Source organism: Myxine glutinosa, chromosome 8 (assembly GCF_964187855.1).
Source record: "Myxine glutinosa chromosome 8, kmMyxGlut1.1, whole genome shotgun sequence".
NCBI lineage: Eukaryota > Metazoa > Chordata > Myxini > Myxiniformes > Myxinidae > Myxine > Myxine glutinosa.
Genome location: NC_136268.1, coordinates 58,211,548 through 58,229,422, shown reverse-complemented (window position 1 = coordinate 58,229,422; position 17,875 = coordinate 58,211,548). Strand labels below are relative to the sequence as shown.

At 41.6% G+C, this 17,875-nt stretch overlaps 1 protein-coding gene across 2 annotated transcripts in view; it reads left to right on the top strand.

Annotated features, from left to right (window-relative positions):
* Positions 1 to 17,875, top strand: part of LOC137432511 (tetraspanin-5) — a 44,166-nt gene that overhangs the window by 1,397 nt on the left and 24,894 nt on the right. For both annotated transcript variants that reach the window (XM_068124521.2, XM_068124520.2), the window contains exons 2-3: positions 8,261 to 8,311; positions 13,521 to 13,667. In XM_068124521.2, the coding sequence (XP_067980622.1) occupies positions 8,261 to 8,311; positions 13,521 to 13,667 (198 nt within the window). The remainder of the gene's footprint in view (positions 1 to 8,260; positions 8,312 to 13,520; positions 13,668 to 17,875) is intronic.

Below are 17,875 nucleotides of genomic sequence, written 5' to 3'. Positions count from 1 at the left end.
GAGTTGTAACCACGCCCAGGAGGACTGTGATTGGTTGGCGCGGAAGGCGTGAACCTGGAACCAATCAGCGCGGAAGGCGCGACGAGGTTCGGCAAACGGCGGGAAGCTACGAGGCCCTGGTTGGTGGCGTGCCAAGACTGACGTCAGAGGGAAAGTTACAAAGGGGCGCGCTGCACGACATTTTCTCTCTTTGCTCTCTTGGACTCTATGCGCTGGACCCCTTCGTATTGGAGATCTCTCTGTGCTTGAAGCTCTTGCTGTTCTTGTTCCTGGTCTTCATTGGCTCTTCCTTCTCGCGTGCTGGACCTTCGTGCTTCGTGCTGGGTGACGTTGGTTTGTCGTGGTGCTTGGAGTGGGATCCAGTGCTGTTGGTACTGGAGTGAGGGACCTCGTGGCGTGCCGCAGAGCGAGTCGCATCGAGGCCTGGCGAAGCGTGCGAGCGAGCAAGCGGACGAAGGGTTTATTCGCGCCGGAGCTTGGAGCCGCGTTGGACAGCGGACTCGACTACAGACAAAGATAAGACGCACCATATTTCCCCGGTGCCCAACGGACATTAATTTTATTAATTCATTTTCCCGTCTCGTATTTGGAAGTCGGTGTGTGGGATCCCAATTTAGGATCATTATTGGATTTATCAACGCGTTTCCCTGTCCCGACCTTTATTTAAAATAAACCCTTGCATTACTTTCCATTCCTTGTTAAACCCGTGTTCGTTTGAGTTCATTCCCTCTACAGGTACGCGCTTTTGCCGCTTCTTCCTCTTCCCTTCTTTCTCCCGTGCTGTGATAGCAAAATCCGTGTTTGGTCGTCGCCTCCATTAAAGCTGTTCGGTCTTTCGCGGTCGGTCTGGTGTTAACCTTGAGGGATTCGCACGACAGTATAAACCAATAACCTCGAGTATAAAGCAATAAATAAATAAGTATAAACCAATAAATAAATAAGTATAAACCAATAACCTCGAATATAAAGCAATAAATAAATAAGTATAAACCAATAACCTCGAGTATAAAGCAATAAATAAGAATAAATCAATCACCTAGATATGAACCTGTAAATTGTCCATTTCTCTCCAGGTCTTCAAAGCAGCTTTTCACCACCACATTCCCCCATCCAAAACCATGATATTTTCGACACCCGTTTAACCACCCCCACCACTCTGAAAAAATTTGCTTGTGTATCCATCTTGTCCACCTCTTGCAATCTCCCCTGCCCCTCATCATTACCTGCATCCATTGTTTGTCCGTCTGCATCTACCTTCTCTCTCCACCCTGCTATTGGTGTTTCCCCTGTCTCCTGCTGTTCCCTTTGTTATGTTGTGGCCTGATCCTTTGTGTTCTCACTCTTCCACGAGCCTAGACAATGTGTGTGTATATATGTGTATGTGTGTATATATATATATATGTATATATATATAAACCAATAAATAAATGCGTATAAAATATAGTAATAACTTCATGTTGATTTCTCATTTATTTCGTAAGGATTTTGTTCTATTCGATGTACGGAAGTATAATTATATTATGATCCTGATTGTTAAAATCTGAAATGTTGTAATTATATATCTGCATGATTATTCGTTCTGAGCACATGCTTGTTTAGCTCTTAATGCTGGGATATGATAAACTATCGATAGTTTATTTTGCCCAATATTTTCATTTATTATTGGAAGCTGTCGGGATAGCTTCGGAGGTATGCGCACTCACCTATGCTATGCACCGTCTAATCTAGGTTTGACTATCGACTCGGTTAAACTGTCACCCTGGTGTTTCACCTGCAGGGCGATACATCAAGGTGTGCCGTCTGAAGGATGTTAAGCCAGCGCTGGTCGTTGGTGGACGTTTAAAGATCCTACGGTGTCTTTTGTAAAGAGTGGGCGAGTTATCTCCAGCACCCTGACCTTGTTCCGAATCCCTGCTGAAGTCTTCAGTGAAACGCCAGTAGTATAATCTATTGTTACCCCGCGCACGCATAGCAAAAAGCGGGGTTGAGCAATTTGTTCACTTATGTCTGTGTCTGTCCGTCCGTCCATCCACACATGTCAGTTTATGATCGAGGACCAACTTGGTTGCAATTGAATGTTGTATATTGAACATTAATCGGAAAAAGACTTGTAGTTTAGCAGTACTTTGGCTCTGAAATTGTCCCGATCGCACATGTGCGGAGAGGAGTGAGTTCACCCCGTCTGCCTGACAGTGAAATAAAATTGAAAATCATTCCAAACAGGAAAGTTGCTGTTTTAGCGACGTCGTAAAGGACAAACAACGCGCATGGATAACTAATGTAACGTGTTAAATAAGGTGGTGGAAAAGATTTAAATGGAAGAGAAAAAAAATTAAATAAGGTGGCGTTAAAATAAACTTCAGGAATCTCTTTTTCTACAACCTTTAAAATCTTTATTTTATTTCAAATAAATTATATACTTGGACACTGCAGAACACAAATCGCCTTTTTGGCATTTTCAAAATCCTTCCGTTTAGCAGTACTTGGACAAACTATTACGGCATTTTACATCATCACGTCCAATCAAATGTGCCGCTCATATACTCCGACCAGGTCAATGTTTCTCAAGATTGTGTGAGGCAATGTGTACCAGGAACTCTAGTTAGATAATGGAATGTGTGATGAGTATATTGATCCATGAAGGTTCACATTTATATAGGCTAAGTTGTATGCTATAAGTGTAAAGTTTAAATATTGAGGTTACATTGCTGAGGTCGTGCATCTACTGATTAACAATGACCAAGGTTGTGGGCTCTCATTTAAAGAGGTTCTTGGTAGAAAGGGTTGAAGCCTTTGGTGATCCAAATAGTGGGCAAAATCTGTCGATTGCTTAAAAGTTATGAAGGTTCTTTCTTTGGATATACGTACTAATGTTGAAAACAAATTTAGTATTTATTATTTATTTATTTAAGTAAAGTTGAGTTTTGGGTGTTGTAGAAATAGTATCATTTTTATCACATCCTTAAAAACATTAAGGTAAAGTTTTAGAAATATACACAACTGTTCAAGTGATCATTGTTGAGGAGCAACTTTGTATGGAATTTTCCTCTTGTAAAGGTGTGTGCGCACGCAGCCACACACACACGTGCAATCAGTTCCTAGCTTGTGTGAAGAAGCACAAATCTTGGTTTCATGTTTCTGGCCAAAATACATTTTGGTTGTGAAGTTTTGTTCCTCTTAAAGGTGCGTGTGTGCATCCATCCGTCCCCTTTTTGAAATCCATTTATTTTACAGTATTTCATTTTCATCTTTTAAAATGTGTAAATTGTGACCATAGAGTTATATTATAGACTAGAGGGTGCACTCGCTATGCCGCGTACAGAACCCGGCCGTGCCACCATGGAGACCCGGCCGCCATGTTTTTGGGGGGGCAACAAGTACACGGATGCGCACACTAACGCTATGGTGTCTGAGAACGAGTGGCCGTTTGAAGTTGATTTTTATTATTTGTTTCTTTTTTCTTTCATCTAAATGAACAATATAGTCATTGCCACTATTTATCATACATTAAAACACCAATCTTGATTGAAGTTGGCAACCACACGAACGAACAAACGATACATTTATTTCCCTAAAAAAAAAAAGTTCTATTTTCCTGATTAATTAATGGAGTGTAAAACAGTTGATTATTATACTCGGTAAGTTACACTCTAAGATAAAACTAAGTTATACTCGGTCATCTGGACATTCACTCTGCTCACTGTAACGGGAAGGGGGGCACAATCACACTTATATACTGATAGTATAAAACTGCAACATAAAAAACAGGCACAGTGACAAGAAAGATCACTTTCATATTTAATTTAATTCATTGCAACTTCATTTATAATTCAAACCTCAATTAAAAAATAATAATAAATAAATACAAAATCAACCAACCGACCAACCAACCAACCAGCCACCCACCCAACCAACCAGCCACCCACCCAACCAACCAGCTACCCACCCAACCACCCACCCAATCACCCATCAAAACCAAACCCAACCACCCACCCAACCACCCAACCACCCACCCAACCAACCACCCACCCACCCAACCAACCAATCAGCCACCCACCCAAACAACCACCCACTCACCCAAACAACCAGCCACCCACCCAACCAACCAGCCACCCACCCAACCAACCAGCTACCCACCCAACCACCCAACCACCCAACCACCCACCCAATCACCCATCAAAACCAAACCCAACCACCCAACCACCCCCCCAACCAACCACCCACCCACCCAACCAACCAATCAGCCACCCACCCAAACAACCACCCACTCACCCAAACAACCACCAGCTCACCCAACCAACCAGCCACCCACCCAACCAACCAGCCAACCACCCAACCACCCAACCACCCACCAAAACCAAACCCAACCACCCATACACCCACCCACCCAACCAACCAGCCACCCACCCACCCAACCACACACACACACACAAACAAACAAACAAACACCCCAACAAATAAACACCACATCCATTCTACGTATGACCTAACAAAAATCCAAAGCAGATTGTTGGATTTTGTTGAGGCTGCACATGTGACGTTGCTACAGGCATGTTTTAGAATTGACCTTGTGATGGTAGTCTGGATCGATGGGACCCCATTACATCACAGGGTCTCAATATGGTACTGCCCATGGAAAATGTACAAATATATTTTGGGTCAAAAAGCCACGAAAGAAAACACCAAAGAGAAAATGTGTAGTTGTTTTAAACTTCTCTAACATCTTTTGATATGTGAAGAAAAAAGTCTTTAAGGTTTGCTATCCTTTAATGTTCACCGGGAAATAAGGGCAAAATTAACCTGAAGCAAGAATATGTATATATAACATGACTTTTGTCCCACTTGGATTTAGAAGAAAAAAAAGACTTTAAAAGAATGATACTTCATGATAAGAATTAAGATAAGTCACACTGAAAAAAACTCTTCGGTCTGAGTTGGTCTGGACCCGAGCTGGTCTGGGTCTGAGATGGTCTGCGTCCGAGATGATATAGGACAGTCTGGGTCCGAGATGGTCTGTGTCCGAGATGGTTCAGGTCCGACTTGCCTCGAAACATTTCTGTGGCATTGTAGGTGTTATCAGTCCATCAGTCACGATCATTATGATGACCAGATGACAGACAAAAATGAACTCTCACAGGTTTGAAGTTCATTTTCAGTGTAAGGCCGAGTGTAATGCTTGGCCACAATGGCATGAATGGAAAGGCCTTTGTTCCAAAGATTGAAAGAGTTGCAAAGAGACGTCAACCCCACCTGTCATGCCTGTGCCTGTCGAGCCCCACAAGCAGGGCTGTATGGCTCTCTTTTACCATGGGTCTTATTGTAATGGCAACAACAATAAGACCCATGAAATAAAAGAGAGCCATACAGCCCTGCTTCTTGTTGTATGCCTGTCTGCCACTCTCAATGAATCTGACCAAATTCTGACCAAAATTTCTACTTTTAAAAAGAAAAACACAGAGTACTCACTTGTGAAAACTAACATCCTTCTTCTGGTTGCTACTATTTGTGCACCCGTAGCAGGCACAACCTTTCGTCATCTTGCCACTAGAAAATATTCGCTACACAACTAGGTCATGTACATGTACGTTGTCAACAAATATTGCCCCCAAAAAACATGGCTGCCGGTCGTCCTTGTCGGCACGGGGCCATGTGGCGAGTGCGCCCTCTAGTCTATAATATAACTCTGATTGTGACTCATGTTGACCTACCATTTTGCTCTGCCGGTTGAGAATATATATATATATATATATATACACAGTCACGTGAAAAAGTAAGTACACCCCATGTAAAGTTTTGACTTTTTCAACATATTTCAACATACAGATATTTGATCTTCATTTAAACAATATTGATAGATAAAGGTGATATAATATAACAAATATCATGAAACATTTACATTTTGTAGTCCATTGTATAATTTAAATAAACATAAATGCAAATTTCGCATGTGGAAAAAGTAAGTACACCCCAGCTTTTATCACTACTTCAAATACCTAAAATTAGAATCATGTGCACCAGCTCAGGTGCAAATGATTAGAACCTCATTAGAGAGGATGATGGAGGAACCTGTCTTATTTAAACCTCAGACATTTAGTTTGGTTTGCTCTTTGTTGTTGAAGTGTGTGGTGTCGCCATGCCTAGATCAAAAGAGCTCTCTGAGGCCTTCAGAAAGAAGGTCATAGATGCCTACGAGTCTGGGAAGGGATTTAAAAAGATCTCCAAACAATTTGAAATCAATCATTCGACTGTCCGGAAGATCATCTACAAGTGGAGAAGATTCCAAACAACTACCAACTTGTTCAGGCCAGGCAGTCCCAGCAAGTTCAACCCGAGAGCAGACCGCAAGATGCTGAAAGAAGTCTCTAAGAACCCCAGAATGTCATCACGGGACCTACAGGTAGCTCTTGCCACTGTTCATGTCAAAGTGCACGAGTCCACCATTAGAAAGAGGCTGCACAAATTTGATCTACATGGGAGGTGTGCCAGGAGGAAACCTTTGCTGTCCAGAAAGAACATCAGGGCAAGACTAAAGTTTGCCAATGAACACCTCGGCAAAGACCAGCATTTCTGGAACAATGTGCTCTGGACAGATGAGTCAAAGGTGGAGCTATTTGGCCACAGTACCAGAAGACATGTTTGGCGAAAACCAAAGACAGCATTTGACCACAAGAACCTGATACCAACTGTAAAGCATGGTGGTGGAAATATTATGGTTTGGGGCAACTTTGTTGCATCAGGGCCTGGGCAGCTCACCATCATATAATCCACTATGAATTCTTCATTGTACCAGAGGGTGCTTGAGGATAATGTGAGGCCATCTGTTGGAAAGTTGAAGCTCAACCGAAGGTGGACCTTGCAACATGACAATGACCCTAAACATACCAGTAAATCCACCAAGGAATGGCTGAAAAGAAAGAAATGGAGGGTTCTGGAATGGCCAAGTCAAAGCCCGGATCTAAATCCCATCGAGATGTTGTGGGGGGATTTGAAACGAGCTGTGCATGCAAGAAACCCCTCAAACATCGCACAGCTGAAAGAATTCTGCATGGAGGAGTGGGCAAAAATTTCTCCCAGTCGATGTCAGAGACTGGTAGACAGTTATAAGAAAGGCCTACTTGAGGTTGTTTCTGCCTACCACCTATTAGAGCCAAGGGTGTACTTATTTTCCACATGTGAAATTTGCATTTATGTTTATTAAAATTATACAATGGACTACAAAATGTAAATGTTTCATGATATTTGTTATATTATATCACCTTTATCTATCAATATTGTTGAAATTAAGATCAAATAGCTGCATGTTGAAATATGTGGAAAAAGTCAAAACTTTACATGGCTGGTCGTTGGTGGACGACCACCAAAACTTTACATGGCTGGTGTACTTACTTTTTCACGTGACTGTATATTTTATATATATATATATATGTATATATATATATGTATATATATATATATATATATATATATATATATATATATATATATATATATATATATATATATATATATATATATATATATATATAAAAGATTGGGGAGGTTGGGATATACATTTTAAAGAAAGAAGGTGCTTCCAACCAGAAACTAAAAAAAAAATGGATCGACTCCACAAATTTGAGCAAATAAGGAAGAGCTGACCCGGTCTGGTCTCAGGTGACGTTTCACCTGCTTCACAGTAGGCTTCCTCAGGTCAAATAGACATCTGTGGCTAATGTCCTGTAGATTTCATCCCAGAAGTTGCAAGTAATAAATTAAATTTCCGGAAGTTGTACAGCTTGTATAATTCCAATGAAAAAATCAGTCCCTTGCCGCTCCCTTAGGGAAGTGGGTGTTTGTCGTAGATTGTAGTAGATCACCGCAGCACATTTCAGTCAATGTAGATCATAGTAGATTACAGCAGCAGATTTCAGTCAATGTAGATCATAGTAGATCACAGCAGCAGATTTCAGTCGACGTAGATCATAGTAGATTACAGCAGCAGATTTCAGTCAATGTAGATCATAGTAGATCACAGCAGCAGATTTCAGTCGACGTAGATCATTGTAGATCACAGCAGCATATTTCAGTCAATCACCGACAATGACGACCGCGACTCGAAAATCTGGATATCGTGCTCCGTAGTGAGTGGGGCCCCTGGTGCATCGGGACAGGTTGTGTCGGGCGAATGGCAGCGGGGAGGGAGTTTATTTTGGTTACCCTTGCACTTTTTGCGTATTATATATATTATGATTGTTTTGATGTGTTCTCATCCTTTTCTCAGTTGGTTGGTGCTGCTTTCCTGGGGATTGGACTCTGGGCATGGGCTGAAAAGGTAAAGTTACACTTTGCCTTGATTGCCTTGATTGCATTGAATTGCATTGAATTGCATTGAATCTGCATTGCCAACAATCGTATTGCTGTTGCATTTATATTGAACTATGTGGAATAACTTGCCACGTAAAATGATGAAGTTATTGTTCTGATCATTGTTTAGGGGCATCGATAAATGCAGTTTGTTAGCAGTACTTGTGATGTATGACAAATGTGTGCTTAATGCTTCAGAATATACTTGCAAACCATAGCATACGTTCAGGAAGTGGTGAAATTTGTTCTGCTCGCCCTCGTGTGAGCAAATAGCTTGTAGCTTATGGGAAAAGCTTGTTTGACAACGACATGTTTATATTTCCATAAACAAGAACAGGTTTAATTGTGATGTTCGTTTAAAGCAAGTAAAATGATAAAAGTGGGTTTTGTGGCAGTTCTTTCCCTTCCTGAAATATCTCTACATCCAGTTAATCACTCTCAGACCACCTCTCCATTCCCCAAATCCTGAAATTCTGAATTTGGTTACAAATTCTCAGTGAAATCTACAGGGCATGTTCAATAACCATTACACTTCAAGTGCAGGGAGTCTCCGACTTACGAACGTCCGACTTATGAACACCCGGACTTACGGACCAACCTCCATAAGATAATGATATTTATTTTAATGTCTGAGAAATGAACGTTCGCTGGTACAGTACTTATAAACCGATTGTCGGCGGGTTAACTCGGGACTCGTTGGTTTGGCGGAGCGTGAATCTTTCTTCCGTGAGATCTAAAGAGTCTGAGTGTTGCCTGGTCTACAGTACGCAGTGTACTGTGCAGTCGTGTACTGTTCGCAGATATTTTCTTTTCACCCATTTTTGCATTCGTTGTGCCACGTGTTTTACCGTTTTGGTGACAACGAACCCTAATCATGCCTGATAAACGTTGCAGTGATAGTTTGATTTATTATCCAAATGAATAAACGCAGAACCTTGACATTTGAGATGAAACTGGAAATTATAAAATGTTCTGATAAAGGTGAAACTCCCTCCAAAATCAGTCGTTTGTTAAATCCTACTTGTTTGACGATTGGAACAATTATCAAGGACAAGACAATAATTCTACTGTACTTTATTTTATGGTATGTTTTATTTGTATTTATTTTACAATTCGTGGGGATTGAAGGGGTATTTACTGTCATTTATTGCAAACTAGCAGGAGTACCCGGTGATGTTCTAATCCTGTTGACAATTTGAAGGAATCAATTTGCTTTATTTATTTATTTATTTATTTTTTCTATTCCCCGACTTACACCCACTGAGGAAATTTTTTTTTAACATATTGCACAAACACCAAACACACAAACACACACACACACACACACACACACACACACACACACACACACACACACACACACTAATCGGGGATAATTTAATGTTACCTTTCATACAGTTTCAAAGGCCCAGGCCTTTGTGCCTATCCCTTTAAAGGGATTTATAAAAAATCCCCCAAAAAATCGAAGTTTGTTTTTCAGTTTTTTTTATTTTATTTTTGCCAAAACACTCCCTGGTACTCACTGATGAACCTCTGAAAGTTTGATGAATATCCGTTCTGCCATCACTGAAAAATGGTGATGCACACACCCACAGACAGACAAACTGCTCTCTTATAGTATAGATGTACAATATTTCAGCTTAATTACATGTTCAATTGGCTTGGTTCTAGAACCGAACCACCATATCTAATCCAGAGTCTATGTGAAATTGCATTCTGACTTCGTAGCAATCATTCGGTCAGAGTTTATCGTTCTTAATGCAACCCATTTGCAAGTCGAGTGCTCCCTGTATTAGTTTGTGATGCTGATGTCATGTGCAATGTGCAATGTGGTGATGTGCACTATCATGTAACGGTAACTAGAAATTTCCACAGCAACCTGATCTAAATGCTTCACATGGCTTTTCCATTCAACATGGAGTGAAAGATCAAATATTGAAATATCTCCAAAGTATTCGTTGCATACCGTTGTGATACTATTATCTCTTGGAAACCGCTTTGCATCAGTCTTTTTTCCTTTGTACTTGTGCAATACATTTGTTGAACTTTCTCGTTTGTAACCATGCATAAATCAATGCTGTTTAACATTGCAGTGAGTGAAACAACAGCAATACACCACCTACATGGCCTGTTATCTTTCTTTGCAGCTTGTGAAGTCAGCAGGCATGCATGCCTTTTAAAAGTTTCACCATTTGTACAGACCCTCTATTCCCACTGTCATCAGGAGCTGAAACGTGGAGGATTAGCAAAAATGTGCTTTGAACCTCCGAATACCTTTAAATTTCATTCCTACAACCTCCTCGCACTCGATTGCCATTCTGAAAATGGTTTCCTTTGAGTGCCGGCAAAGGAGATCATGTAATTTTCGACAATAATATCTTCTCTCTGAGCTTCTGATGTTTGACCGTATCCCTATCTGGGGTTAGGTATTTTGTAACAACAGATGCAGAGCAAAGTGTCAGATAGTCAGTCTTTACAGCGTTGAGATTGATGAAGTTATTGGATATCTACGTTTGATTTGAAGCGACAAATTCAGTCGCAGAACATAACACCATGCACAGGTGGATTTTTGTATCTTCAGCATAACAATGAAAGCCTTTCTATGGAATATTGTCAAAAAGTGGCACTCAACCAGTGGCGCTCAACCACTTTGGCATGAGTGCCTGTGCCTGTGGCACTCATGCCGAAGTATCAATGATGGCACAGGTTTGAGGTTTTATTTACTTATTTTTTCCCTTTCTTTTTAACTGGCCTGCACAGCTCTGGGAAAAGTGTATATATAAATCTTTTTCACTTTACAAAGTTTTTCACAGAGGAATTTGGCACTTCCAAAATGATGTATTCCACCCCAGAATGCTCAACGCGCATCCACAAAAACCCCAAGTAACGTCGGCGTTCAGGGCATCATAAAGGGTATTGTGTGTCAGATGAGTATTTTTACTTAAAATTGCTCACAAAGCTTGTGAAATAAGCTGAAAATGCATTCACCTGAGAGAAAGGGCTGTACCTCTGCACAACGAAAGACTTTGAGAACTTTCTCAGCTTGCCGAATGGGAAGCTTGCTCATACTGCATATTAACTATAGGAAATAGTATTTATTTGTTTTATTTTTATTTTTTAACCAGAAACCAGATTAACCAGAAATTATAACCGCAAATTGTATTAACAGGAAATTAACACCTCGGTCTCATTCATGGATATTTCTTCTGTTTCCATGAGTGATTATCATTCAAAAAAAACAGAACAATTGTGGTTAACCATTTTGAAAGTGCCAATCTTTTGTCTAAATGCTGAAAATTCTGTTAAAAAAGCTATTTTAATTTTCTGTCTAAAAGGCTATTTTATGTTTTTGTGTTGTCTGTCTGGCTGTCAGGTTGTCTGTCTGCCCGTCCATGATTGGTTTTCGCTACCGCGATAATTTTAGAACAGCTGAAGGGATCTTAGTCAAACTTAGTGCAGGTATGTATAATGATGTAAAGATGAACCGATTAGATTTTGGGGTCACAAAGTCAAAGGCCAAAGATCAGAGGTCATGTTTGGTGAAAATCCTGTTACCGCGATAACTTGTGAACCAGTGATGGGATTTTCACCAAACTTGGTATCATTAAACTTGGCAAAGATAAACGGATTCGATTTTGGGGTCAAAGATCAGAGGTCCCGTTAAGTAAAAATTCTGTTTATTTTAAATACAAGAAAACAAACACGACATAATAACAAACAATAGCCGAAGCTTTTCGTGCTGTTCTCCTCAAGGAAATTCACAGCAAAAGACCGGAAAAGGTGAGAGATCGTGCATTTATAAGCAGGTCAATGTAACAGCGACACTGATTGGTTCATCAGTCATGACGCAATTGGTATTCTGAACACCCATTGGTTGACTCGGTCACACTATCCCTGGGTCCGATTGGCTGGAGCGGAGTTAATAGCGATATCTCACCAGCATCAATGCCTTGGAGGGAGCGGTTATGGGGTTCCCCCGATGCCGGGGACTCACCATTTGCAGACATACCATGGACAGTGGTTGGGGAAATACCTTTAATCTTTCCATGTTGAAAGAGAATGTACAAATTCCTTTTGATGACACAATATAGGGTTCGTGGAACGGATGAAGGTTCCTTCCAACATACGTAGATGTAACGCACTCTGACCTCGGCTCAATATCTTAAACGTATCTGCGTTGTACTGGTCTGCACAACCAGGGTTGGCAGCCAGGTGCCGTGCAATGGCAGAAGAACAAGAAATGGCAGACAGTCCTTGAACGTTCTTACATGCTCGTACCGGTTGAGTCCTCACTCCCAAGTTCTTTCTTCAAATCGCCAGAGGGACATGATGTTTGATACGATCAGCAAACCTTTGGGTTGTACTCCTCCATGGTATTGATGCTGGTGAGTCATCGCTATCAACTCTGCTCCAGCCAATCGGACCCAGGGATAGTGGTGACTGAGTCAACCAATGGGTGTTCGGAATACCAAATACGTCATGACTGATGGTGTCGCTGTTACATAGACATGCCTATAAATGCACGATCTCTCACCTTTTCCGGTATTTTGCTGTGAATCGCCTTGAGGAGTACAGCACAAAAAGCTTTGGTTATTGTTATTATGTTGTGTTTGTTTTCTTGTATTTTAAAGTTCTGTATTACTAAACATCTGTTTAACTCTATTACTGTTCTAACTTGTGAACCGGTGATGGGATTTTGACCAAACTTTGTATATATTATGATTCAAAGATTAACCGATTATATTTTGGCATCAAAGGTGAGGAGAGAGGTGATTTTGTGATTTTGGTGAGGTCAAAGGTAAAAATGTGATACTTGAGAACAGCTGAATGCGTTCAAATCAAAATTGGTACAAGTATGTATAATGATGTAATAATGTGTGCAGAGGCATATCGGTCGGCGTTGTGACATCGTGACCACGTGCCTTTCTAGTTTGATTTGGAATGATCCAACAGTGGTGATTTGATGGCGGATAAGTCCAGTCATCAAATTGAATTTCATGTCGGAGAACATCATAATTTGCATTTGCAATGTTCTTTCAGTGCTGCTTAATCGATCAGAATATATGCTATACATCCAACAAAAATATATTCCATCTGTTTGAATGCAACAAATTTAATCGTTTGGAAGAAGTTCTGTTCTCCCATCTTTGACTTGCCATTTGTTTTTTGTTTTTCAGGGCGTCTTGACAAATCTTCCTTCCATCACGCAACTGAAGGGCTTTGACCCTGTTTGGCTCTTCCTTGTCGTTGGTGCTGTTATGTTCGTCCTTGGATTCACTGGCTGCGTTGGAGCTTTGCGTGAAAACACTTACCTACTGAAGTTTGTAAGAACTTGTTTGAAGACTGACTGTACCTAACGATTGGACTGTTTTCTGCAAACTTTGGACAAAGTGAAAATATTTGGTGTTTCTTTTTAAGATCTTTGTTAATCTTCCTTGCAAGCTTCTCAATTGAAGCCTGTTATATGTAATCAATATCTTTCATCGGTGCTCAAATAATTTATTGGTTGTAATCATGAGGCCAGTTTGAAAAATATTTATTTATTTAGTTTTGTCCATAATTCTGCAGTGAATCGATAGCTTTTGGAGTCGTCCACCTTTTGTGTTTTGTAGATGAAGGCTGCTGCAAACATTGTCTTGTTGGTCCACAGAATAGCAGGCCATGTCCCCAAAATAGCCCCCAGAATTCTTAATTTGCTCAAGGTGTATGGCTATTTTTGTTGCTGTCAACCGACGAGCTCTATTTCAATATTTTTTTACAAGTCCTGATTAATTAAGCGACTTAGTCATTTTTTTTTTTTTGTATACTGAATCGAGGCTCATGAAAGAGCTGACATTTACTTCACAAACAAATCAACCAGACAAACAAAATATATAAAAAGAGGGAGCGGAAGACAAGAGAATGGGAAGCACACAAACACTTGAGAGCACACAACATTTAAGAGGTGGGAGATGTGTGGGAGGGAGAGGGCTTGGGGGGAGGAGGCGTGGGAAGGGGGGGGGGTTGGAGAAGTATAAAACACAAGGACACCAAGGACTTCCAGGACAGAAGTTGGTATTTCAAAAAGTGGAATTGGGGTGAAATTATCGGGGATAGAAAAGATCAAGGTTTTGGATGGGGGAAGATAAGAGATGGTGGTTAACAGCTGTTTTAAAGACCTGGAGGGTGGAGTGGGATTGAAGAGAGTGAGGGAGTTTGTTCCAGAGGCGAGAGAAAAGAGGAATGAAGGAGTGAAGGTGAGCAGAGAGTCTTGATTTTGGCAGTTTAACCATAAGAGGGTTGCAGGCAGATCTTGTGCGACCTGTAGGAATATTTGCGGGACAGAGCCCAGAGAGAGCTGGGGGGGCAAGGCCAGAAAGGAGTCGGTAGAAGACGGAAAGACCACCAACCTGTCTGCGGTGAGTGAGTGAGAGGCCCTTGGAGTTAGCTTCATCGCGGGAGATTCCAATGATTCTGAATGCTTTGCTTTCAACAGCGTGAAGACGAGCTAGGTGTGAGGCAGGAGCACCAGCCCAGAGGGGAGAGCAGTATTCCATTGAGCTGCGGATGAAAGCCTTGTACGTGGTGAGGAGCTCAGGTGTGCCAAGGAAGGACTTCGCACGACGGAGGATGCCCAGTCGGCGACTGGGTTTGGAGGCCAGATTTGAAATGTGGTTTTCCCAGGAAAGATCATGGCAGATAGTGAGACCCAAAAGTTTGAGTGACAGAACTTCTTGGAGAGGATTATTCAGCAAGTAGATGGGAGGGTTGTCCAGTCGGTCTTTTCGGAGAGACATCGTAAGAGTGTGAGATTTGTCAGGATTGAAAGACATGTTCCACTTGTTTGCCCAGTCTGTGATTTTGTCCAGGTCTGCAGAGAGTGAGGAGGCTGCAGACTGCCGATCTGAGGGATGAAGAATGGAGCGACAGAGAGTAGAGTCATCAGCAAAGAGATAGAGAGGATTTTCAAGAGAGTCGGAGAGATCATTGATGAAGACCAGAAAAAGCACAGGGCCCAGAACACTGCCTTAGGGAACTCCAGCCTGAACAGGAAGAGCAGATGAGAGAAACCCATTCAGGGCCACACGTTGACTACGACTAGAGAGGAAGTCCGCCAGCCATGCGTGGAGTTTTCCATGGATACCAACAGAGGAGAGTTTGGTGAGCAGAGCGGGGTGCCAGACCGTATCGAAGGCACGTGATATGTCAAGGGAGACAGCTCTAATTTCCTGTTTGGCATTGAGGACCTCCATCCATTGCTGAGAAAGCAGTAGCAGCATGTCCAGAGTAGAGTGACCAGGTCTGAAACCAAATTGATGATCAGAGATCAAGCCATTGGAGAAGAGGAAAGATTTCATATCTGAAGCAATGATGGATTCCATGACTTTACTGATGATTGAGAGAAGGCTGATTGGTCTGTAGTTGCTGGGATCTGTTTTTGCACCTTTTTGGTGCAAAGCGGTGATGCTGGCAGATTTCCAAGCAGATGGCAGATGACCTTGAGCAAAAGAGAGTGTGAAGAGAACAGAGAGAGGGAGTGAAAGAGCGGAAGAACAAGATTTTAGGACCCGTGGGCTGATGCCGTTAGGTCCAGTTGCAGAATCAGAGTCGAGGGTTGACAGAAACTTTTCCACCTTGTCAGAAGGAAAGGACACAGAGTCCAGGAGCAGCTGGGTACGACTGGGTACGGTGGGTACAGAGAGGGATGGGTTTGGGACACACGATTTAGAGGCAAACACAGAGTTGAGGCATTCAGCTTTTTCACGCGCGGAGTCAGCCGTGTGGCCGTTTGAGGTGAGGGAGGGGATGGAGGGGGAACAAACGCCAGAAACAGATTTGACCAGACGCCACCAGGATTTGGAAGAGGGAGACAGATAAGAGAGTTCTGTCCTGAGAACGGAGAGATATTGTGTCCTGGCTCTCCTGAGGGTGGACACACACTTGTTTCGGGCTTTGTGAAAGGAAATGAGATTTCCTTCCGTTGGATTTGCTTTCCAGGAGACGAAAGCAAGTTGTTTCTGGGCAATAGCCTCACCACAAGATTCCGTGTACCATGGACGGGAGGAAGGGTATGACAACTGAAGACGAGATGGGATAAATCTGTGCATGAGAGAGAGCAGTTTACTTTGGAAGAATTCCCAGGATGAGTTGATGTCAGAGGCGGTAGAGATGGGAGACCAGTCCAGATGATTGATGGCTGCTTGAAGACCATGCCAGTTGGCCTGAGTGAAATGCCAGACTCGTCGACACTGAGGAGGCTCTCTGAGAATGGTCAGAGAGATGTCCACTTTAACAAGCACATGATCAGATGAGCCGATTGGAGCAGAAGAAGAGCAGCAGACATTTTCAGGGAAGTTAGTCATAACCAAGTCATAACCATAACCATAACCAAGTTAGTCATAACCATAACCATCATGCTCTATCAACATTAGCTTGTCTCATTTCCAATATTTCAGTTGTCTATTTGCTCTGTTTTCTTATTTTGTGATTTATTTTGACTTAAGTTTTTTTCATCATTATGTTTTTACCCCCGCCACCAAAGGTGGATCGAGGTTATGTTTTCACCCCTGTCTGTCTGTCTGTCTGTAAGCAAGATATCTCAAAAAGTTGTGGACAGATTCGGACGAAATTTGGCAGGGAGGTAGTGTATGTGACAAGGACAAAAGTATTAAATTTTGGTGAAGATCCGGATTCGGATCCGGCTACTAGAATTTTTAAAGTGATTCTTCACCACTGGGAGATTGGGCCAAAAACAATATATAGCAGAATATCTCAAAAAGTTATGGATGGATTTTGACGAAACTTGGTGGACAGGTTGTGTGTGTGTGACAAGGACGATTCGATTCGCTTTTAGTGAAGATTTGAATATGGATTCGGATACGAGAATTATTTAATTTTAAAGTGATTCTTCACCATTGAGGCATCGGGTGAAAAACGATTATATAACATGATATTTGAAAACTTTTTGTTTTTACATCATGAACAAGCCAATTAGATTTTGGTTCAGGTCCGAATCGAGATCCGGCCTATCATTGGGATACAAAACGAACTGTTCAGCTTGGCAGAGGTATGCGGTCAACTGAGTACCGTTCTAGTTCTCAATTGTTTTCTCATGTCAAATAATAACCTTTAAAAAAAAAGACAAACATTGCTTTAGCTCAATAGAAACAGATATTAAATGGGGCATTTGCTGCAAACATTTCCAGAAACCAACCAATGAAAATATAGAATTGCAGTTGGTCTGACAAATTATTCTAAAATCCAGATGGAGTGGATTGACTGATTGCCTCGACTTGTTAAAACTTAGCATTTTCCTTTCGCATTCAAATATCGCATTTTTCATCGTACAAGTCAAATTGGCTAATTTCCCCATTTTTTCCCCCTTCATTCATAGATAAGTCGATTTGGAGTACAAGACAAAGCTAGATCAACTATGGTAGTTAGCCAAGCTGTCAGTTAGTTAGAACAAGAGGTGTGAATTCCTCCCTGACACAACGCATCGCTGCCAACGGTACTTCCAGGGTTGTAATATTAATGAGCTGCTTTGTGCAAT